Genomic DNA, 24,087 nt, shown 5'->3' with positions numbered 1-24,087 from the left:
CAGTGCACTCAGTGCATTGCTTAAGATAAGCAGGGTCCCTGTTCAAAGTGGCTTCTCATCTAATAGCCGTAATACCAGGGATGAAGTCCCACTTTGAAAAACACTCCATCATCGTATACCTTATAAACCACCTCACAAATTACTAGAGTTTGCTTTTGATTGCAGTGAAACATTGTTATTCCAGCAATAACTGTTTGAGAGAAAGTAGACCCTCCTGCCTTCCCCTGGTCAACATTTGTACCGTACTTGTGAATGAGGGAAGATTGTAGGAGCGCACACTTCTTGGTTTGCACTCATTATACTCCCAGGTCTGACCAGTTCTTCTGTTCAAGGAATGAACAGAATAGGAAGCGGTTTCTTTATGCTACTCACTACACATCTGCACTATTTTAGTAATGTCGAAGGCAGCCCATCTTCCTTTTGTCCAATGAGCATGAAGCAGTCCAACTGAACATTAGCAGTCAGTTGTGTGACCCTGACTCCATGCAGTTGCATTTCAAGTGGTCACTCGGACCACTGATTGAATGCATGGAATGACTTGGTGGCTCATGAGAGTTAGAGCGTTAAACAGCATAACTGTTTGTGTGAATGTAACCTTATTCTGTAAACCTCAAACATTCAGTTCCACAGAGGTCAGATTCAAGGTGCTCCAGGACTAGATACTGTATAGTAATCCTATCCTATATAATAAAGTCCAAGTGTCCCTGTGTCCAAGTTTTCCTGTGTGTCCCTCGGTCACTGCGCATGGGCCCCAGGGACACAGGGATTGGACAGCAGAGACTGCACGCACGCTCTCTCTCTCCAGCCCCCTCTGCCTCCTCCAACCGCCGCTCCCGGCCGGACACCGCCTCACTGCAGGGCACGTCAGGGAAGCGAGGGTGGAGGCCGGCGGAGGCCTCCTCCTCACAACCCTTCCTGGCCCGTAAGAGGAGCGGCAGGAGGCCGCGAAGCAGCGGCGGCGAGGTAGGCATTTGTGTCCCCCGTCCTTCCTGTCGGCGGCTGGAGGAGAGGAAGGAAGGAGGAGAAAGCACCGCTTTCTCCTCCTCCGTTCCTGTCCCCCTGTCGCCGACAGCAAGGACAGGTCCCAGGGTTCGGAGAAGCGCTGCGCAAGCGCTTCTCCGGACCCTGGGATGTCTCCTTGTTGTCGGTGGCTGCGGGAGAGGAACAGAGGAGGAGAAAGCGGCGCTTTCTCCTCCTCCGTTCCTGCCCCCCTGCCGCCGACAACAAGGACAGGTCCCAGGCTTCGGAGAAGCGCTGCGCAAGCGCTTCTCCGGACCCTGGGATGTCTCCTTGCTGTCAGCGGCTGCGGGAGAGGAACGGAGGAGGAGAAAGCAGCGCTTTCTCCTCCTCTGTTCCTGCCCCCCTGCCGCCGACAACAAGGACAGGTCCCAGGCTTCGGAGAAGCGCTGTGCAAGCGCTTCTCCGAACCCCAGGATTCTAGCGCCCGTTATTGAACGGGCTGAAATCCACTAGTGAGTGAATAAAAGGCCCCTCCAGATGTGTTGCATTCTTGATACAATAGCATATTAGTGGTGGGTTTATTCTGCTTTATTAGTTGTTCTGTGATGCTTCCCCAATTTTACCTTTTCACTGTCTGAAGAGACTATTGTGCAATGAAAGCAGGGCAACACACCCACAGCACATTTGTAGTATGAAAAGTTACAGGATTTCAGCATTAAAAGTTACAGGATATGCACTGATTGGAAGTGAAGCAGTATGATAACTTGAAAACTTTGCATTTGCACAACCATCCTGTGCAATGGTTAGTCTAAGACAGGCATCCCCAAACTTCGGCCCTCCAGATGTTTTGGCCTACAACTCCCATGATCCCTAGCTAACAGGACCAGTGGTCAGGGATGATGGGAATTGTAGTCCAAAACATCTGGAGGGCCGAAGTTTGGGGATGCCTGGTCTAAGAAATAGCAACTGATGCAGGGTCTCTAATGAACTTCATGGCTGAATGGGGATTTGAACCTGTGGCCCACAGTCGTCCAGTTTTAAAGATTGGTCTTGAGGTTGATATTGGTCATTCATTTTTATGGCCTGTGTTCTCAATTTTATTTCTGGTTTAGGCAAGTTATCTGAAATAATTTGTTGTGGATTTATAAGGATTTTATACCCTTTCTGGACACTCTTAAATCTTGTCACAAACTCTTATCCCCAAATGCTCAGTTTATCTAAATGTGGTACACGCAAGGGGAATTGTAACATCTAATACAAAAGTAAGTAAAAACAAATCAAAGCTGACATTGTATGAGTCACACAAGGCACAGTTAGCACCCCTAGATTTTTTTATTATTACTTTTAACCACCGGAAACACAAAGCATGAAGAGCAGAAATACAGTAATGGTTTTAACTGTTAGTGGAAATTCTTTACATGGCACTTCTTCAGGGGAAAAAAATCAAAATACTAAGTAGTATGGATTGTCTTCTACAGGTGAGTTAATGGGCACTTCCATTTTCTTATAACAAAAAAGGAACAGTGTAGTAGTGAGATTCTTTAATGAATAAATTAGAAAATACAGCAATTGGGAGCCATGTGAACAGACTGGTAATTAAGTAGAACGTGCTTAGGTGCTGTATCTTAAAACAGCCATATTAAAACAGCCTATTAGCAATGGCCATGCCTCGAATTAACCACGTTTGTTACGATACTGCCCTGGCATTGACTTAAATGTAGAGGAATGTATCCTGGGCCTCTTGTGACCTTTTGAAGAGAAGTGGGACACTTCTAGCCTCCAGAAAATTGAGATACCAGAGGGTAATACAAACATTAGAAAGGGTTGGCAAACTATAGGACATTATCTATCTATCTATCTATCTATCTATCTATCTATCTATCTCTATCTATAAAGAAACTCTTTTGGTTGTGCCCAAAAGTTGGTCCTACTTAGAGTTGTGCCCAAAGTTGTGCCCAAAGTTGGTCCTACTTAGAGTAGACCTATTGAAAATAGCAGACATGACTACCTTAGGTCCATTAATTTCAGTGGGTCCTTTCCCATGTTGGATTTCTGAAAGAAAAATAACAAGATTTGTCTGAAGAAAGTTCTGTTGGCTTTCGTGGAGTTAACTTTCAAGCAGTAGCGTAGAGGTTAAATCCTGGAACGCGGGCACTTCTTGAGAACCCCTGCAGCTATCCAAAAGGGAATGGAAGGGAAAGGTGTTGCCAATGGCAAGAGGAAAGCAAAAGCAACTTGTCTGCCCAGCACCACCTCTGGCAAACTGGTAGAAAATATATTGAAAGGAAAATCCTCTCAAATGAAAATTTTACAAGAAAAACGTCTTCAGCGTTATCAGTAACATCTTTTCATTGCTAGGCGTCCATAAGCAAAAACAAAGTTCTAATATCATTTTCTCCAAACTGTTGCTAGGCTGAGAAAAGATGCCACCTTGCTTACTCTGTGCATTTAAACGAGGGGTAGATTGCAAAACAGGAAAACAAACGACAGGTAGGTTGAGTCATAACAGAAACTTGTGAACTACTCAAGCATGAGTAGATAATTAGATGATGATGAGTCAATAGCTAAAATTAAGTTGTGTGATTTGCTCCAGTGGGGCATATCTGGGTCATATAGCTTAATGGCTCAAGTAAAATATGCCCATCCCCCATCCTGAACTCTTATGACTGGCTGTCCTCTTTTCAAGACAAGTCACGTATTTCCAACAGGCCCAATGTGTGCCACAATTTGGCCTACTTGTAGCTGTGCCGCAAACTTCAAGCCTATCCATCACCCAACCGCTTTCCAAGCCCCTTGTTTTGCCTTGCTGGATATCTTGGGAGAAGAAAAGGCGTAAAGGAGTAAACCCTACACAAATCCAGAGTGGAGTCCCTAAAACAGCTAGATGACGCCTTGTTCACCTCCTTTTGCCAACTGCTGCAACCCAGGACCTCTGATTTTCTTTGAACGGCATTAGTGAGGCCAAGATGTGGGTCTTGTTGTCTGGGCAGCCCAGGACCTTCATACACACTTCCCGGGCTTGTGCCTAGGAGAGATCACGACATGCTGCTAACGCAGCAGTTTGACTTCACTCCCGGAGGAGCACTCCATTGTCTCTTGAGGCAGACGGATGCCAACAAATGTTCTTATAGGCTTTCTTCTCAAAACCCACTTCTTCTGTGGTCATTGGTTTATTCCCTTCATCCACATTCTGAATGGCAACTAAACGTCAGCTGCTATATTTGCTCACTTTCATTCATCCTTACCAGTGTCACTACTTTTCTTCCTTTCCCCCCCTCCCCATCACCTATTAGATTTTAAGCTCCTTGGGGGACAGGAACCAGGGGCATTGTGGGGGGTTGCCCAATGGGGCCCAAGCCCAAAGTCTTTTGTTCTGGACACCAGATCTTACGGTAAGTCTCTTCCTCCCCCTTTTCAGCCACTGCTTACAAGGTGGCTGGGCACACTACAAAGCGCCATGCCAATGAGATCCCAGCCACCTGAATCTTCCCAGAGGTAAAACTTTGTCCTGTGCCATCCCAGATCTTTTAAATACCTAGCAGCGCTCCTGGTAGAAACCCATGTAAGTCTGTACGGTGCCACTTTATAGGCTTGGACGGATAAAACATAATCATAAAACAAAGCAAGACACATCATGTTTTTTAAAGAGAATAAATAATACCGGTAGATGCAATGAGGGAGAAGTGAATGGTAAAAAAGAATCACGAGTCTTGTGTGAAATTTAGCACCCTTTAAAAAAAGGAAAGTTGCATTTTTGTACAGCATCTCCGTGGAGGGCTGGATCAAATCTCATAAAGTAAGGAATGTGAAAACAAGGACATTGCTAACTTGGGAGGAAGACCTCTAAGAAAAACAACACATTGTGCAGACTAATTAAAGGAAATATGCATTGGGGAAGCTAATCCCTTGGAAACATGCCACAGATTCAAGCACACCTACACTGGAAGAATACAGTATTTTTTTTAATAGGAAAAGATCAGAAAAATCAGTACCACAACAATACTTTTGTAAAATAGGAAAAAAGGAGAATAACTGAAGCCCCTGCTGTGACATTGTAGAAGTGCATTTTTTAAAAAATGTGTTAGCTGTGTCAATTCTAAAGAGGTGCTGTCTCCCTTTGGTCTTCAAAGTGTTCTTAAACAAGGGGTCTTTGCTCACACAACCTCTCTCTTGCTTACTCTTGCTCCTTCCTGCTGATGAGGCTGGCGGGTTGTGCTCAGTCTTCATTTCTTCTGAGTCTTGTCCCTCACCTTTCTGCTTGAACCGTTTTCTTCTGGGACTGAACAAATTGGCTGTTCTAACCCCTTGCAAACGAAAACTCTGGAAAGTTCTGGCACATCTGAACGTTGGCAGCTTTTCAGGGGCAAGTTATCACCAGGATACACACTGATTATTCTTTCTGCGAGGCTGCCATTATTTGGCAACCTTTTGTTTACAGTGGAACATTGCTCAGGAGCACAGGCGATGCGGACAGCTCCTGTTGTTTGCAGAGAAAAGGAAGCAGGGCGAGAGCACAGCCACCTCAACCCTTTCCCATGCAAGGAGGAAAAACGAGGGGTGTGGGGTGCCATGCTTCTTTTCAGTTCTTCTTCACAACCCATATACCACACCATTAAAACAGATAGAGTAGCATACAGTAGAAAGGTGCCATTTTACGCGGAGGGGGGGGAGCTGAAAATGCACCTCATCTTCCCATAACAATCTGATGATTCATAACAAGGGAATCTCAAAATCCTGATGATACAATTTAAGTATGCTTCCTGCTGATAAGATATAATTCTCTGAGAATCAAGGAACTGGATGTACATTGTTTATGTGCCTGGATACTGCTGTCATTACTGGATTAGAAGCCTGCTCTGATGAAATTAAACTGTTTTTGCTGCTTTATTTTTTGTTTCATGTTGGCATTTTAAGGTTTTAATAGTGTAACCCGCTCTGCAGTGCCATTTTGGTCATGAATAATGGCCTGCAAATATTTTAAATAAAATGTATGGAACCGCTGAAAGTGGGAAAAATATATATCTTCCTCCCCCTTTTCTTAGATCTAGCTCTACTCCCAGGTTTCTCAAGCAAAAGCACATACACAACACTCGCTTTGAAATGCACAATCCCCTTTTAAACTGTTCTTTTAACACTGGTTCGCATATGGAGCATGACATCAGCTGTCATGCTTTGTAATTGCCATGTTTGATGTAGATGTATGGATGAGGAGTTCAGAGGCCAAGATGTCAATCGCAACATTGGATTAGCATAATCGGCGCACATTTCTTGCTATGATTTGCTTATAGCTTTGTGCCAGAAAGCAGGGATTTGCATGTGGTATGGTTATAAGAAATCTCTCCAGGAGATGATGGAAATCCCCAGTTGCCGAGGCAAAGTTCAGGAAAATGCATTAATGAGAAGCAGGCAATTATAGATCAGTAAGTAAATAGATCACAGTAGTTTGGCTGGCAAAGGACGTCCAGTATAAGCCATGCATGTTTTTGCAGTGCTGCCAAAGACACAGAATGTGTCCAATATGTTGACGCCCTAAGAATCTGTTCTGGGGGTTTGGTGGACCCTCCGGAAAAGATTTTGGGAGTGCATGGGGGGAGGGGTTCCAGGGGAGAGGAGAGGAAGGTGAAGTTCTATTGTGCTAGCGGAAGCCTACTTTTGCAGTACTGTATCCTGTTCCATAAGCTATGCTAGCCATATATCTGATTCTTCATTATTAGAAAAAATTTATTTGATAATCAAAATGTATTTAAAACACATAGGCTAGGGGCCAAATATGTCTGTGCATAGGTGCAAAGATATTCTGCAAATGTACGGGGAAACAGCTAACCACTAATCCTTTGTCGAATTTTTGATTTATTTAATTTTTATACCCCGTCCTGTATTGTAGATCTCGGATCAAGAAACCAAATAAAGTGAGTGCCACTCTGGGGTAAGAATAGCCAGATCAGTCGAATTCTAGGCTGTGTCATTTTCCTATGGACTCACCCATAAGTCTGTTCCATTGCACCTTCATATTAATTTGCAAAATAATAATAGAATCATAGAATTGTAGAGTTGGAAGGGACCCTTCAGGGGTCCATCTAGTCCAACCCCCTGCAATGCAGGAAAAAGAGTAGTGTGCCTGAAGATTCATATGTACAGGTAAAACTCAGAAAATTAGAATATTGTCAAAAAGTGCATTTATTTCAGTAACGCAACTTAAAGGTGAAACCAATATATGAGATAGGTGCATGACATGCAAAGCAAGATATGTCAAGCCTTTATTTGTTGTAAATGTAATTATTCGTCGTTAGGCGGGTCAATTATATTAGATGCATATTTGTAAACATGTTTTCACTACCAAATATATATATTTCATTTAATTTCCTCTGTGACTGTTCTTCCTTTTTACCCTCTCTGCCCAAACAAAGGGGCATAGGATTTGGCAAGCCATTCCACCAACACAGCAGTGCTATCTCTCTGCACTGGTGAACGCCAAGTATAAGATTGCTCAACCCACAATCCCCTGGACTTTGTTCAGTGTTTCTGATGAAGATTTCAGCTTTAAAGAAGTATCAAAATGCATTTAGAGAGGATGGGTGGCAGTGACATAGCTCCAAACCTCTAATGAACAATAAATATATAATTGCTTATTTCAGTGATGGGCAACCTTTTGAGCTTGGTGTGTCAAAATTCGCCAAAAAACTGAGCATAACTCGGGTGGTGTGTCACTTCGAGGAAAAACCCCCATAAATTCATGATATTTATAGTTTAAATAACAAAAATGTATAATTGTAATATATAACCGTATTTAATAAACCAAAAACCAATTATTTAACCAAACCAAACCAAAAAACCCTTATTTATCACAAAGTGCCCAGAGTTGTTGAGCTTTTTGGGGGGAGCTGCTGACCAAAGTTTTGGAGGTTTTTTTGGGAGGGTGCAAAAGTTGCTTTGCTTTTTTAGGGGGATGCCCCAAAGCTGCTATGCTTTTTTTGGGGGGGGAGAAGAGAACAGAAATAAATGACGAATAATACCTTCACTGGAACTAACACGCAGCACTGACATAGTCTGCCAAAGCGCCAAAAAACCCAGCACAGAACGGGTTAAAAAATGAACGCTGTTACACCCAATCATCGTCTGCCAAAGCGCCAGAAAAAACAGCACAGAAAGGGTTAAAAAACCAATCTCTGGCTACCAGCAACAACAACAAAGGATCCGGGTTTTAACAGGGGAGACAATGGGTTTTAACAGGGGAGACAAGCTGTAGCGGAGACAAGCTGTAGAAGGAGCGGGAGAACAATTGGGGTGGGGGAAACAACAGCAGAGTGAATGGGCCGATGGGGCGCGTGCCAGCAGTGAGGGCTCTGTGTGTCACGTCTGACACGCGTGTCATAGGTTTGCCATCACTGGCTTATTTCATTATTGCATAGGATGTGGACGTGTGTATCAACCTGGCCTTCAGCTTATCACTGATTTTAATTATGTTTTAATAGTTGTTTTTAGCTTTTTTATTATTATTACTGCATTGACATTTTATTACCATCAAGCAGTATATAAATCTCATGAAGAAGTGTGCATGCACACGAAAGCTCATACCAAAATATAAACTTAGTTGGTCTTTAAGGTGCTACTGAAGGAATTTTTTTATTTTGCTTCGACTCAGACCAACACGGCTACCTACCTGTAAATAAATCTCATGAAATACAGATAAATTTCAATTTCTTACCCATCATTCAATGTGCAAAAAAATCAAGAGAACAAACTTAATAACTATAGGGCTTCCACCTCCATTTGCAACTAATTTAGTGGTGGAACTACCAATTGGGCCCACTCTGACTTTTAACACCCAAGAGGGCCTGTAGAAAACAAGTTGCTTTCGGATATCTGGGCCCTACATTGTTAAAATCAATGCTGCGATTAATGCACATAACATTTTAAAATACGCATACTTATTATGAAAAAAAATTCCCTGTTTTTCTTTAAAGTTAATCATCAAACCTTTGTAATAATTAAAGGAAAGTTTCCTTAAGATAGAAAGTTTCACTATGAAACGTCATTTCTCAGGCAGCAACAATAAATTATTGTGTTAAGCATGAGCACCACCTAGTGGTACCTAGTGGAACAACATTCTTACAGCTGTCCACCCACCCACCCTCCCTCCCAAAAATAACTAAATTTGGAACACACAAAATCATTTTTCTCGCATGAGTAGATGACAGTAGTTATGAGTTAGTCTTAGTCTCTGGGGAGATTGGAGGCTCAGTTGTAACAACCAAATCACTTTTGCTGTGCAGCACATCCTGTAACTTTAAACTCTGCAGCAACAACACTGCAGCACGAAGTACTCCCAGCTCATTTCCTGGTTCTTTGTCATCATCCTCGATCATTTTAGAATAACTGTGCATAGGGCCAATAGCTTTCGAGTGTTCGGTGGGAACTAATTGCACTCAAGACATCCACAAAACGACCCTAAACAATTTTGTCCTCCAGGAAGCTTGTGCGAGTCAAGATATTTCATGAAAGCGTTTGCTCTTTTCAACAGACATAGCAGCTACTTGAGCATTTCCCTCTGGAAAACTGCTAATCAAGTACTAGCTGCTCACTGAGTAGCACAGTGTTATTTGTATATTAATTATAGCAACGAACTTACAGCATGACGTTGTGGAATTAAATTTATGTGTAGCAGTGGTCGCAGGAAATTGCTCAAAGCAGGAAAGAAACGTATGCCCTAGTTTCACACTTACTTTCTAGTTCACCGCTTTTGAAAACACAGGCTGATCACTAGGTGGAGCCCCTTTGCTGAGTACTTTTAAAAGAAACAAGACAGGGGGAGGAGACACAGAAGCCAGTTAATAACATGTACCATATATTGAAGAACTAAATAAATTTAGGGGGACGCGGGTGGCGCTGTGGTCTACACCACTAAGCCTAGGGCTTGCTGATCGGAAGGTTGGCGGTTTGAATCCCCGCGATGGGGTGAGCTCCCGTTGCTCGGTCCCAGCTCCTGCCTACCTAGCAGTTCGAAAGCACGTCAAGGTGCAAGTACTGTAGATAAATAGGTACCGCTACAGCGGGAAGGTGAACGGCGTTTCTGTGCACTGCTCTGGTTTCGCCAGAAGCAGCTTAGTCATGCTGGCCACATGACCCAGAAGAACAGTCTGCGGAAGCGGACAAACGCCGGCTCCCTCAGCCAGTGAAGCGAGATGAGCACCGCAACCCCAGAGTCATCCGTGACTGGACTTAACTGTCAGGGGTCCTTTACCTTTAAATAAATTTAAATTTTATTTATTTTTAAATGCATGGATTTGAGTGTGATTTTCCTTGAGCCACCCTTGAGAAACTGAAAGCAGGGTAGGGGGCTGCTTAACTCTTCCCCACCCCTCTTGCTGTTTGTGTGCTGAAAATTATTCACCCACCCTTACGCATAAAACAGCTGCTTTCTGCAAAGGAGATAAAGGAAGTCTACAGCATGTCTCGCTTGGTTCTTTGTGGTGAAATTTGTGCTGCAGAACACACAGCATTCCTTTGGTACAAATTTTTGGTCTTGCTAAGATTACACAAGCCATTATACTCTACTTCAGGAGAAATGGGGCCCACCGCTGCAGGAGACAGAAAACTAGATTGATCCAGCAAGGAATTTTTTATATTAAGTAAAAAATTCTGATCCTCGCTTCTGCCTGTTTGTCTCTGTACAAACTACCCCTGGCTCAAGGCTTGGGCAGGGAACAGAAGGAAAACAAAACAAATTAAATTGAGAATTCATCTCATCTAATTTGGGAATAAAGCTTTTTGTTGTTGTTAAAAGGCTGCTTGCTTGGTAATGCACATATTCCTACATTAAGCAGAGAAAATGCCCTCCTGTGGGAGAACAAGACAAGGGCTGGAATCCAAAGAGCTACTTCAGGCACACCCAAGGATTTCGGCACACCCAGTGGGATTGTTGCTGAGTTGTTTTTATTGCTTTCTTTGAACAGGAGCCTCCCATTGAAGACAAAAAGGAAACTGCTTCTGAAAGTCCTGAGTTTGCCATGTGGCAGGGAGAGGTTCTGTTTGAGGAGAGCGAGTCCAAAGGCCTCTCTGAGCCCGGAGGAAGTACTTGTGTAGCATTTTGGATCCCAGCCAAGGTCTTCTCCTATGCAAGACAGCGTCATGCTTCCACACCTTCCCAGGCCCCAAGTTCTCATTTCAAAGCATGCTTGAGAACATTTAATTATGCCATCACCACCCTGGGTTCGATCTTGCATTAACCTTTGCCTAGTGCGCTGCAGCCAGAAAAGCTGTTATACATGCCAAGCAGCAAATATTAAATGCACACCCAACTCAATTTATTAATATAGTAAACTGCTTTGGAGACGGATGTGGAAACAGCTACTAACCTGAGCCCAAACCACACAATAGCATTACTGCAATTATCACTAACATTACTTAAGATGGAAGTTCGGAGTAGTGTAGGAAAATAACTTCAGGACATTTTGTAATTTCTTACTTTGTGATGTCTGGGCCGTGCAGGTCTTTCTGTGCTCTTAGCATACTTCTAGTTCTTTTTCCAGTTGCAAGTGTTGGAATTCCACAACCAAAAAAGGCCAATCGTTTTCATACTTTAAACTCCAGAAGCTGAGAAATTTTAAAAAGCAGAGCAAATGAATACCAGAAAGGAAATTTTAAATAGGTGATCCAAACAGAACATTTGCACACAAATGTAAGGGGGCTGATTACTTTGGCGGAAACTGGAGATTTTCAAATCCTGACAGTCTCTTGCTTCTATTGTAATTTTCTTTTAACGCAAGGCTATACAGTAGCTGATATACTTGTTGAATTATTCACAAATCCAATATTTATTTGACATAATGTTGTATTTAACAGAAAACCATTAAAACTGACATGAAAAAAGTGATCTATCTTGCATTCTATACACAATGAATTTAATCCTGCTTGTGATGAAAATACAGCACATACATATTTCTGCATACCAGAAATTTATCATGGAGAAGAATGGAAGCTCCCATCAGGGGAAACCTCCATATATGTACTGGATTTTTGGATCACAGCCAGTAACTCATATCAATAACACTTTCTCAAAATATCTAAATAGTCATCTCAAACTATAAAAGTAAATTAATGTGGTTCCTTAAACAGATTAAAATGTACTCACTTGGACAGATTTTTTTTAAAAAAAAAACAGCACACCATGTCTACTTGGAAGTCCTGTTGGGGCTGACACCCAGGTAAGTGTGTTTAGCGTGGTAGTCCAAAACGTGCTGAAATGGTACAGGATCTACGAGCAAACTGTATGTGGTGCGACTAGACAGAATACGTTCTGTCCCTGGAAGAAAATTATGCAAATTGCAAAGAACCAGCCCTAACACGAAGGACGATTATAGCCATCTCTTTGGTGAGAACATCTTGATCCCACGAAGTTTGCAAAGTTGGTTCATGGCAGAACAAAATTAAATTTCTCTATTATATGACAAACCATGAAAGTTGGATATTGAAACATGGAATATAAAAACACAATTGAATTTTATTGCTTGAGGAATACAGCATATGAAAAAGCACAAAAATGTCCAAAGGAAAGGTCACAGGGATTCAAACATATTATGATACATACCAGATGCAGTAAAATATTAACCTGAATTCTGCATCAGAAAAGAAGTGTGAAAATGTATATCTTTCTTTAAAAGAAGAAGACTTATTTCAAATAGGAAGGGCAAGGGTGTTACAGTACAAATTAGAAAAGCCAACACTGCACATTAACATGGTTTTACTAGCCTAGTGTTTCTACCTTTGGTACTTCAACCTTCATGAAGACGATCTTTCACCAGATTTTGCCTCAATACTTTTCCTGCTGAACCCACAAATGTGTTTCAGCTCAACATTCAAACTAATTTATCTCTCAGCTACCAGTGTATAAATAAGGGTGCAAGTTATTTCAGGCGAAGCTCCACAAAACTCAACTAACTGCAATTCAAGATCGTAATTTGACTCTCAGTTTGGCTCTCTGCTTCAGAGACAAGACCTTCTCCATTCATTCTCATCTCTTGCATAATTTTCTATAGCCATCAAGGCTGTGCTAGAAAGTTTAAAAAAAATGCAGTCTTGGTAATGCTGCATGGTGCATTAATATGCAATGCATGAGATTCTACCTCCCTGCAAGCAAGTACCAGAAAAATATGCTGATGTATCTTCAAGTATATTTTCAGATTCTAAAATGGACTCTACTGTTCCTTATTACCAACACAAATAACAATCTAAGCATTGTTATATATAAAAAATCCACACCCATAATACCCCAGAATAATTAGGTCTTGTTGGTCAGTCTTGGGGCTCAGTCAGTCACCAAACTGAACTTGGAATTGCAACACTTAGAACTAGTACCCTACTAGTTTTTAATGTAGAAGCAGCCAGTTTCACAGATAAAACTTCTCTATTGGTACACTAGTCTTGAAAACGTTGTGTTAATATTGTGCTGACAAAAAAAGTAAATTGGAGTTAAATGAAGATTCCTCTCATTGCAAGCATGCTGATTAGTTCCAATATTTGCTTTCATAGGCCTGACTATTTCAGCACTCTGAGTCAAAACAGAATTAAAACAACTCTGTTCCACCAAACTCCATTTGAACACTTGGAACATGCACGATGCATGTTAATACCACCTATAGTTAAAATTAAATGGCTGTGAAACAGGAACAGATTTAATTCTTCAAAGCGGACAATATTTGAAATGAAATATTAATGTTGCTCATGACACTGAATTGATGACATAATAAAGTATTGGGTTTGTTTTCACCTCTATACAAAAGAAATTCAATCTGTACAACTATTAAACATACATTTTGCTAGTTTGGCAAAAACGTATCATTTCTCAAGATTGGTGGTATATGAGGACAGAGTATATATTGCCAAATATATATCATTTTTGAAGACAAAGAATTCAATTATGCCAAACCCTTTGCTTGGCTGTTCCGTTCCACTAAACCAAACCAAAACCCAAATTAAAAATTTCTACATAAGATTCTATGGTTAAAAGGGAAGAGAAATGCAAATGTGAATTTAGAGCCTCTGTATAAATTTTGCTATATTTTATAAACTTTATTGTAACACTGTTTGTTGATCAAATAAGTGACACACTGCTATCTAAAATTTCCATAAACACCATTAAAAATCCAAAGTTGTATGATACTGAACCTTAAGTCTTCAAGAGTTCAAAGAGACAGTTTTGACATGTACAGCACACAACAGCAGACATCCCTAAAATACCAACGGCCGGTCCAAGATGCAGACAAAAGTTACGGGTAAGCATTCATGTCCTGCACAGCAAAACCAGCGAAAACTATTTCCTTGCGGGGACTGAAACTCAGGCCAAAAGATTTCAGATGTCGTCCTCATCATCTTCATCTTGAGAAGAGCCTGCCTGGTTGGATGCACTGGCCGAGGCAGCAGCAAGCTGTGCTTGTTGGGCCGCTTGCTGCATTTGTAGCCATTCCTGCTGGGCTAGCTCTGCCTGCTGCTGTCTAGCCTAGGGACACAAAACCATAAGTTCAGTGTCTATAGCATGACCTAACACAGTTGCGCACAGACAAATACATGCACACAGGGAGATCAGTGCAAGAGGTAAGCCAAGAACATTATGGCATCCTCTCGTGATCTGTTTTGAGAGAAGAAATTCCGAGCACTACTTCACAAGTGAAACAACAAAAACATCCGTGGGTTGCCTAACCCTGCTGCACACTTGAGAACTTCCCGTCGTGTTTAAAAAAAGATATTGCTGGGTTTGACACAAACTCCGAATGAGGGATGCTCATGAGAAAGTCTTTCCAAAGGTACAGAACTTTAGGAAGAGCTAAAATTCCCTAGAGCAGAGTTTCCCAAACTTGGGTCTCCAGCTGTTTTTGGACTACAATTCCCATCATTCCTGACCACTGGTCCTGTTAGCTAGGGATGATGGGAACTGTAGTCCAAAAACAGCTGGAGACCCAAGTTTGGGAAGACTGGCCTAGAGGGATGGAAGTGTGTCTTTCTTAGACAGTGCAGAGAGAATGGGAAAGAGATCATTTCCTCTGTCCCACTTCACTTTTCAGGTTGGTTGGAGGAATGGGTTTGTACTAGTCAGATTTGGTTCCCCCTCCACAACTTCTCTTTTGCTGTGGGGAGAAGAGGGAATGCACTCCTCTCCCTCTCGCCTCCTGCATCTTTCCCATTTCAACTTCCTTTATCAGTACAAGGAGGGCTTAAAAGCAGGAGGAGTTCTGTCAACTAAGGCTTCAGGCAGGTTCAACAAATGGACTTGGATTGGACCTGATGCCATCACATGAGACAGACTGTCTTGGAATACAGTGGATTTTCAGCCAACTCAGCCCCTCCCTCAGAACACACAATTTTAGAGATTTCCACTGGCAGGGATACAACTAACAGGGGCCATACCTGCCCACACGTGCAGCCAGCAAGAGGCCAGCTGAGCAAGGAGAGCAGGACATAGCGACACCTTCACCTAATCCAACCCTTACTCCCAGCCATTTGGATAGCTGTCAGGTATGCTTAATGTATAACTCCAGATAGATTCTGCAATCTGGAATTAATCAGAGAGAACCTAAATCCTATATCATTTCAATTACATTAACCCTTATCAGAAATGGATTTTGGGAGACAGGCATTTAATGATATCCTGATTTTCAAGCGGAAAGGACACCAAGGAAGTCTGACTGAATCAAATTGTGTTTACTCCAAAATAAGTGTGCACAGGATTACAGCCCAAATTACTTCCCAAAAATTATCTGTACCTAGAAGAGACTCAACAAAATCAATGAGAATTAAGTTAGCCATAACCAACTGAAGTCCCATTGATTTCACTTGAGTATACTCTAAGCATGACTATGTCTGGATGCAACCCATTGACACTTTATTTGATGTAGCTATTTCAAGCAAGTACTAACACATCCATTTATACCCAAGCTGAATAAATCAAGTTTTGCATATTCAAAGAATGAAAACTCAAGTCATTTCCGAAATTTAGATTTGTATGCAATATCCAAGTCTAGGATGCTTAGCTGATCCATCTTCACAAATTGTGTATCTTTCCACAATTAAATGTGGAAAGATAAGCACTGCACTCACTTACTTTTGCAAATAACTCTTGTTGCTGCCGTAGGAGCTCTTCTTCAGGAATGCCAAGATTTTCCAAACGATTATTAGCTTTTCTTCGCTTTAGCGCTACGGTTTTGCATTCTTGTAAAACTTCTTTTACCTCACTGATGTAGGAGCCAAAACCCAAGCTTTCAAGTGCTATGGTAAAAAGGTTTCTAGTTAGTAAAATTCAAGCATTTTAGGCAACAATACACCACTTTAACCTATCAGAAAAAGTTGCCACTACCACAAAATAACATACAATGATTGCTATATAATGTTGCCTTCTGAGGGAGGGAGTAGTTTTGGACTACAAAAACCCGCAGATTGACATATCTAAGCCAGGCCACTTCTTTTAAAAGGACAAAGAACATATGATCTGAAGCTTCACTTAAGCAAGCTTTACCTTTTATCAAAAACAATTCCTTATACTGGGCAGCACTCGCAAGTAAGTGACATATTAGTGACATCTATCTCTCTACAAGCTGAATAACAATCTGTTATAGACTCTGTATGGTGTGGATATATGCAAGTTGACAGGGAAGCCTTTTCTATTTTACCAGCAATTTGGTACAATGAAAATGGCAGACCAATGGTAGAACGGTTCTGAGTGAGAAGCAAGGAAGTGAACCCAAGGTGAGAGACAGAGAGCAAAGGAAAGCTCCCAGGTGAGAGCTGGGCTTCTCATTTTCTGAGGTTGGGCGTGGGGATTAACAGCTAGTTTTGTAAGGAGAGGGAAGCGGGTAGCGCTGTGGTCTAAACCACAGAGCCTAGGGATTGCCGATCAGGTCGGTGGATAAAATCCCTGCGACGGGGTGAGCTCCTGTTGTTTGGTCCCAGCTCCTGCCCGCCTAGCAGTTCAAAAGCACGTCAAAGTGCAAGTAGATAAATAGGTACCGCTCCGGCGGGAAGGTAAACGGCGTTTCCGTGTCGCCAGAAGCAGCTTAGTCATGCTGGCCACATGACCCGGAAGCTGTCTGCAGATAAACACCGGCTCCCTTGGCCTAGAGAGCGAGATGAGCGTGCAACCCCAGAGTCGTCTGTACCATTTTGTACAGAGAAGTATATGCACTCGCATACTGTTTCTCTACTTTAGATATTCTGCTGCTGATTTCTCCATTTTTTCAGAAGGCTGTTGTTACTAGATATGCATTATGTTTCATAATTGCACCCGAGAAAAATAGGTAATAACTTATGCCATGAAACACTGCATTTTACAGGTGTTGTGGAGTTCAATGCTGGGATGACTAATAAGAAGTAATAATTATGTATTGTTTATTAGTATCTGTTCTGCTTTTCTTGTATGGATATTAGGTTATGTACAGACATATTTTGCTTATCATGTTGTATGTTATAAACTGCCCTTTGGTCTTTTCATGAAGGGTGGACTATCAATGTTAAAAAAATAAAATAAATGCTGACAAATGGAGGGGGCTGATATTCACCAGATCTCCCTTCCCTATGCAGCCCCCTAAAAATCTGCTCTGGAGGCTTGGGGAAATCCTCCAAAACAGTGGGATACGATGCTGACGGTTTGCAAGGGAAGTGGAAATCAGTGACAGCAGCGAATTGTCTTCCTCCAGCTGCAGCCTCCACTGGATCTAAGTCCCTTCCATGACAGTCTGGATTCAACTTACACACAACATGAAAAAGGTTTAACACTGTTTAACACTGGGAAACATGAAAAGGGCCTGAGAATGTCTGATGTGTTGAAGCTAAGCATGTGTGGATCCAAGAGAATGATTGTGAACTGCAGGATATAATAAATATTTATTTCTAAACCATGCAGTAGCAAACCTAAAGGAATGCACTGCTGAATGGGTGGATCACTCCACAGAAACACATTCACAAAATTGTAGAGCTGGAAGGGACCCCATGCTCATCTAGTCAAATGCAGAAATCTTTCATCCAGCGTGGGGCTCGAACCCACAACCCTGATTTTAAGAGACTGTTAAGTCTCACACTCTACCAACTGAGGCTATCCCTCCTTCTTTCCATGGTGTGCAAATTATATCCAACATATAAAACGTTAAAAATTCTAATTTAAAGAGAAGAAAAATTAACAGCAGCGATTACATCGAGCACTGTCAGACTTAAGTTTACTGAAAAATGTAACTGTTGATAAATGCAAACAAAATTGACTAAGCTAGATACAAAGAACTTTCAGCAAAGATAGTAAGAATTCGACATGTGGTGGCAAGCATTTGAAAGGGAGGGCACATTAAGCTCCAAACCTACAGAAAGATACTGCACAGCTTCTGTCTTGGTGTTTTAAGCCAAGCACAGTGAATATAAAAAGTCAAAACCAAAACCGAAAGTGCAGTGGCCCAATTTACTCAGTTTGTGGTTTAGTGGTAACCATTGGAAAGAGTGAAAAACAGTTTACGGGACAGACATGTGCCGACACCCTAGTGCCAGCCATTCTCAGTTGATTGTCAGGGATTTGGCTGTGCATGGTTCTCTTCAAGCCTCAACAAGCACTGCACTTTGAGGCCCAACCAGCTGATAGTCAGGACTTCAAATAACCCTGCAAAGGGCTTTGCAGATGCCCCCAATCAGCTGCACCCACACACCCCTTTCCTTGGCCCAGTCACTTTACCTCTCCCACACCTGATGTCAGGTGTGCAGCAGATGGGCATGGCTTGGTCGAAAAGGTCTGGTGGGCTAAATGGGGAGGCCTTGGAGGGCTAATTATACTGCCACCATGGCATCAGTTATCCACTGGGGTGCTCTCTTAGGAGGTGGTAATTGTTATTTGCAAGACGATGTAAGATCTTAAAGGTGAATTAAATAAGTCAACAATTTTTAACCTTTTCAGACCTGGGATTCTGCTTTAACCGAACCATCATTGTGGAAGCCCTTTATATTTTTACCATGTATTTGTATGATGAATGATGGTACCACCTGTAAGATGGCAGTGCTGTTGTTGCGACCCATTTTAGATCAAGCAGTGCTGACCCACCAACTGAAAAGCAGTGAAATAACCTATGGTGTATATTGCACCTATATATGGAAACCTCGATTCTACTCTTCGATCATCCAACCCAGCACAAAATGATGAGTTGCAGACTTTACTTACTGAATGTGTGTGGGCCCTATGTAGTTTTCTACAAGCCCGTTAACTTTGTACTCAGAAGAAACCAGAGCTTTCTGTGTGTTCTACCAGGGGGGGAAATGCAAAATTTGATATCGGGTTCATATTTCAACATCCTGACTTTAGTTTTCATTTTTGGATATGTGTCTTCAGTTGCAAAGATAAGCATTCAAAAACAGATGAAACTCTACAGAGCAGCTTTCCCTAGCTGGTTGCCGTTCATCCCTCGCCACAGACCCTGCTGGCTGGGGGTGATGTTGGAATCCAACAACATCTGGTACAGCATCAGTTGGGAAAGGCTGCTCTACAACAGCCAGATGAAACTAAGCATCCTGACCAGTGGTCATAATTTCAGTGCCCATAATTTCTCATTGTTTCTCCCATAACAAGAGTTTGCAATTATGCAAAAGAACCTTAGAAATTAGCATAATTTACATATGTCAGGGAATCCGTTTTTGCACTAGGGGCACACAACTCTCAATATAGGGTGATATCCAAATACTTCTAAGCCCACTATTTCAGTGGGTCTGCTCTTAGAATGACCTAACATTGTATATCATCCAAAGTATTTTCCCGTATTAGGGTCTTCCTATTACAATAAAAATAGTTTAAGAGCTCTTTCCTGTGCTACAGCTCTGTGCATGCAACAGACTTCTGTTCATGTAGCAGAACTTCCTCTCTCTCTCCTGCCCCCTTCAACCCTCCCTGTGTGACCTCAAAATCAGTTCCAGCGGGTTGAGGCCGATTTTGTGTGGGCTGCAAGAAGATCAAACCTATTCATTCTGAAGGAAATCAGCCCTGAGTGCTCACTGGAAGGACAGATCGTGAAGCTGAGGCTCCAATACTTTGGCCACCTCATGAGAAGAGAAGACTCCCTGGAAAAGACCCTGATGTTGGGAAAGATTGAGGGCACTAGGAGAAGAGGACGAGATAGTTGGACAGTGTTCTCGAAGCTACCAACATGAGTTTGACCAAACTGCGGGAGGCAGTGGAAGACAGGAGTGCCTGGCGTGCTATGGTCCATGGGGTCACGAAGAGTCGGACACAACTGAACAACAACAAAGCTGATACGAATGTGCCATTATGCAAACAGAACTTCAGTGGTGCAGCACTGCACGAAAGTCAAGATGAAGCAGTAATACCCCGAAAGGCTATAGCTATCAACAGCTACTAGCCTTGGGAACCATACATTACTTCCAGGCCCAGAGGCAGTATATCACTGAATACCAGTTGCTGTGAAATGACAATTATCTTCATATTCTGCTCAAGAGCTTCCCAAAGACGCTTGGAAACAGGATGCTGAACTTGACAGGCCCTTGCTCAAATCCAGCTGTACTGCTCTTACACTCTAAAAACAGGATTTTCATTTCAGGCATCTTACATTTCTTAATGCTGAAAGTAGTGTCATTAAGCAACAGCTGAATGAAACCAAGATTCCGGTTACTTTCACTTTTGCTGTTCTGAATGCTGAGCTGAACATAATTATCATGAACACTCAAGTTCTGACAGACAAGAGCAACGTGAATTTTAAAGGGAAAGTAACATAAAACAAAGTAATAGCCTAATGAAATTTGTCCTTTTTTGTAGGAAAGAGCAACTATATATATTTGACTAAAATCATCTTGTTATATAAAATGGAAACAATTAGATAAGGAAATAAAGAGAGGAAAAAGTTGTTTCCAACAAACTGTAAGGAATCTATAGTAATGTTGGCTATAACTGATGTCATTGACGTCCTATGCCTTTTAAAATGTGTTGGAGGGGGTTATTGGGTTTTAGTTTTTATTTTGATTATGTATTTTGTGGTTTTGTATTCTTATTTTATCCTGTGAACTGCCCTGAGACCTGTGGGTATAGGGCGGTATACAAATTCAATAAAGAATAATTTAAATTTTTTAATATTGTCTGGGATTTTAACATATTTTATTGTATTTTATTGTTTTGATGTAATTGTTATAAACTACCCTGGGATCTTACGGTTCAATCCTAACCATGTCTACAAAGAAGTAAGTCCTATTGAGGTAAATGGGGTTAGGATTGCAGCCTTAATTGATGAACAGTGGTTTAGAAATCTAGCTAAATGAAAAGTAATGAAAAAAATGAACACGTGTGAGAACAATTACATAATGGCAAACTCCCCTCATAACACTCTTTAAACTCTTACATCCTGTTTCTAAAAAAAACAAAACCCAAAAAACAAGAGGCTTTTTACTTCAACTCAGATTCATGTAGCTAAACACAAAAAGTGTTCACTTTACTAAACCTATAGCTATAATTTGCAAGTTTTAAATAACTCTACTTGGAAGTTCAACTGACATCAGCAAGTTTATGACACAAACAAAGAGCTTCGTTTCTAGCCCTTAATGAGGCTGTAGCTCTCAGCAAATGTTATGCAGTTGCCTGAAGGGGTGAAATGTTTATCTAACATAGTCTACAGCTCACCAGAGTCCTCCAGGCAATGCACCCTCTTGTATTCTCTGCTACACAGCACACATAAGAGTGCAGTGGTGGGGGTGGTTGGATGCACCGCTTAACCAATTCTTAAGTTGTAGCAACAGAAAGCCTACGGAGAATCACAGAATCGGGGAGTTGGAAGGGACCCAAAGGTCACCCAGCTCAACCCCCTGCAATGCAGGAACCTTTTGCCCAAATGCGGAGCTCGAACCCACAACCCTGAGATCGAGATGCTCTACCGATTGAGCTACCCCACAGCAGGAGACCAGAGGGTGGCAAGTTAAGGGCTTTCCTCCGGTTGGGCACTAAAGAGGTAAGAGAGCCCCCCGTATAGGGCCGTCCGCAGGTTGCCCCTTGCCTTGGATGACGTGCTCCGGAGAGATGGTTTTCTTCTCCGACTTGTTGCAGATCTCGTTGGCCTCCGAGGAGATGAGGTGGATGAACTCGGTGCAGCAATTGACCACCAGCTCCCGGGCGTCGTTGGCAACCCGCACGTTGGGCAGCGTCTCCTTGATCATCTTGTTGATGGCCGCGCGGGGGATGGTCAGGTCGTCGTCGTTCCCGGAGGAAGAAGCCATGGCGGGGAAGCCCCGTCAAAGGCCGTCCAGGCAGGGCCTCCTCGAAGGCCAAGGCGGGAAGAAGGGGAAGGGGAACGGGTCCGGGCCGGAGACGGCTGGGGCGGCCCAACTGCCGCCCCGCGCCGAGGTTGCCAGGAACGGGACCGAGAGCGATACGGGAGGCGGGAAGCGGTCACTCCCTGGTCGTCCCGTCCCGGGCGGCTCCTCCACAGCCGCGGGCGTCACTACAGCAACGGCGACCACCGGCGCCGCCTCCGCCACAACATCCCTTCAGGCTCCCGGAGGCGTCCCGTCAGCGCTGCCGCCTCAGAGAGCGGGTCGGGGGGGGAGGGGCGCCGGGATGACAACCCGCCGCGAAGAAGGAGGTGGCTCGGCGGCGCGAGCTTCTCCGCGTACTGCTGGCAGCGGCTCCGACTTCTTGCTCCCTCCCTCCCTCCCCACGCGCCGCGCGACGGTTGCGGCGGCGAACGAGGCTGCTGAAAGGCTCGCGAGGGACAGCCAACACACAGGCTGCGGCGCGCGGCACTTCCGCCGGAAGCGCTTTCCTTGCGCTTTTGCTCACCCGCTCTCCCCCTCACGCACGCCGCCAGTTCCGCTTCCGGTCTAGCTCGGAAGCGGCTTTGAGGTACGCGGACGGGTTGTGAGTCTGCGCGCGGTTGTTGGACCCCTGTCTGTCCCCTCACTGGAGCTTTAGGCTGCTTAGCCCAGTGTGACCCCCCCCACACAACTTGGATCTCCAGGGCTTTTTTTTTTTTGACAACTACTCCCATCAGCCCTACCGGTAGCTAGGAGGACCAAGTGGTATGGGATGATGGGAATTGTAGTCCAATAACGGCGCTGGGGAAACACTGGCCGAAACAGCTGGAGTGTAGTTTTCAGCCATCTCGTCGCAAAGGCGCTCCGTCGAGGGCGGTAGAGCTGCGCGTGCGCCTAAGCCCTTCCGGATCGCCTCCTCGGTGGTGCTGGAAGTCCCGGACGACGGGTTGCCGTCGGAATTTCGCAGGCGCAGAAACACAGATCCGGGACCGCTGCGCTACCGGTAGCTAGGAAAGAACCGTTAAAGGCCACAACGCTGCCGTCTGCGATTACGTCGCCTAGGAGTAAACCCCATTGAAACTATAACATTGCTCTGTATGGTGTATCCTTTTAGTTGTGTGATTTATTTTTAAGTCAGTATTTCTATTCAGTCGGCAGAACGTGAGACTCTTAATGCTCAGGGTCGTAGTTTCGAGCCCCAGGTTGGGCAAAAGATTAATGCTTTGCACAGGGTTGGATTAGATGACCCTCCTGGCTCCTTCCACCTCTACAGTTCTATGATTTTTGTGATTTCTGTTGTGGAAATCTAAACGGGAAAAGGAGGTGGACCTAGACTAGTGAAGCCCTGCATGTGCCCATTAAGAATTACGTATGGCTGTTACCAAGATTTAAAGCCATGAACTTTTAACTAAGATAAGTATGGGCTGGGCATCCTCTCAGCCTAATCTACCCCACTATGTTGTTAGGAGAAAATGGGCGGGCAGAAAACTATTATGCATTTGTTGGAGAAAGTGGCATTTGGTGGTGGGTTAAAGTGGCATTTAATAATGGTACAATAAAATACTGTATGTCATGTTCTCTGTTGGTTGTGTTTGTTCCTTACCCACATGTGTGCATTTAATAAATAATAATAAAGTATAAAATCTTTTATAGATTTATCTTTTATAGAAGCAATGCATGTGAATATTATTACCATTAAAAGTAGAGTCAAATCATTAGGCAAACTGTAGTCTTTAATTCTTTTAGAGCTAGCAGTGCAAACAGTTTTCTTCCTTGAATTATAAGCCCATACACTGCACTGTGCAACACAGTTTACATGTTTGGTACATACATTGCCAGCTCGCCAGCTGTTTTTCCTTCTGAATG

The 24,087-nt window shown here is 43.1% G+C and overlaps 1 protein-coding gene across 1 annotated transcript; it reads right to left on the bottom strand.

Moving 5' to 3' along the window:
• Window positions 1-12,440: 12,440 nt before the first annotated feature.
• On the bottom strand, window positions 12,441-23,792 carry DR1 (down-regulator of transcription 1). The gene is made up of 3 exons (XM_035121723.3): window positions 21,966-23,792; window positions 16,055-16,218; window positions 12,441-14,455 (listed from the first exon to the last, which is right to left on the bottom strand). Exons 1-3 carry the CDS (start codon window positions 22,183-22,185, stop codon window positions 14,309-14,311), a joined length of 531 nt encoding a protein of 176 aa, XP_034977614.1. The 5' UTR covers window positions 22,186-23,792; the 3' UTR covers window positions 12,441-14,308.
• Between the last annotated feature and the right edge of the window lie 295 nt (window positions 23,793-24,087).

This window comes from Zootoca vivipara, chromosome 7 (genome assembly GCF_965207765.1).
Source record: "Zootoca vivipara chromosome 7, rZooViv2.hap1.1, whole genome shotgun sequence".
In the NCBI taxonomy this organism is placed as follows: domain Eukaryota; kingdom Metazoa; phylum Chordata; class Lepidosauria; order Squamata; family Lacertidae; genus Zootoca; species Zootoca vivipara.
Note: the sequence above shows the minus strand (reverse complement) of the source record. Positions and strands in the feature narration are given on the sequence as shown.

Bases quoted from the DNA above. Each gene is read 5' to 3' on its own strand.
- DR1 (XM_035121723.3), bottom strand. From the start codon at position 22,185: ATGGCTTCTTCCTCCGGGAACGACGACGACCTGACCATCCCCCGCGCG. The intron at 16,219-21,965 runs GCAAGGGGCAAC...TTTTTACCATAG, and splicing joins TCCGGAGCACGTCATCCAAG to CACTTGAAAGCTTGGGTTTT. The intron at 14,456-16,054 runs GTAAGTGAGTGC...TTGTGTCCCTAG, and splicing joins AACAAGAGTTATTTGCAAAA to GCTAGACAGCAGCAGGCAGA.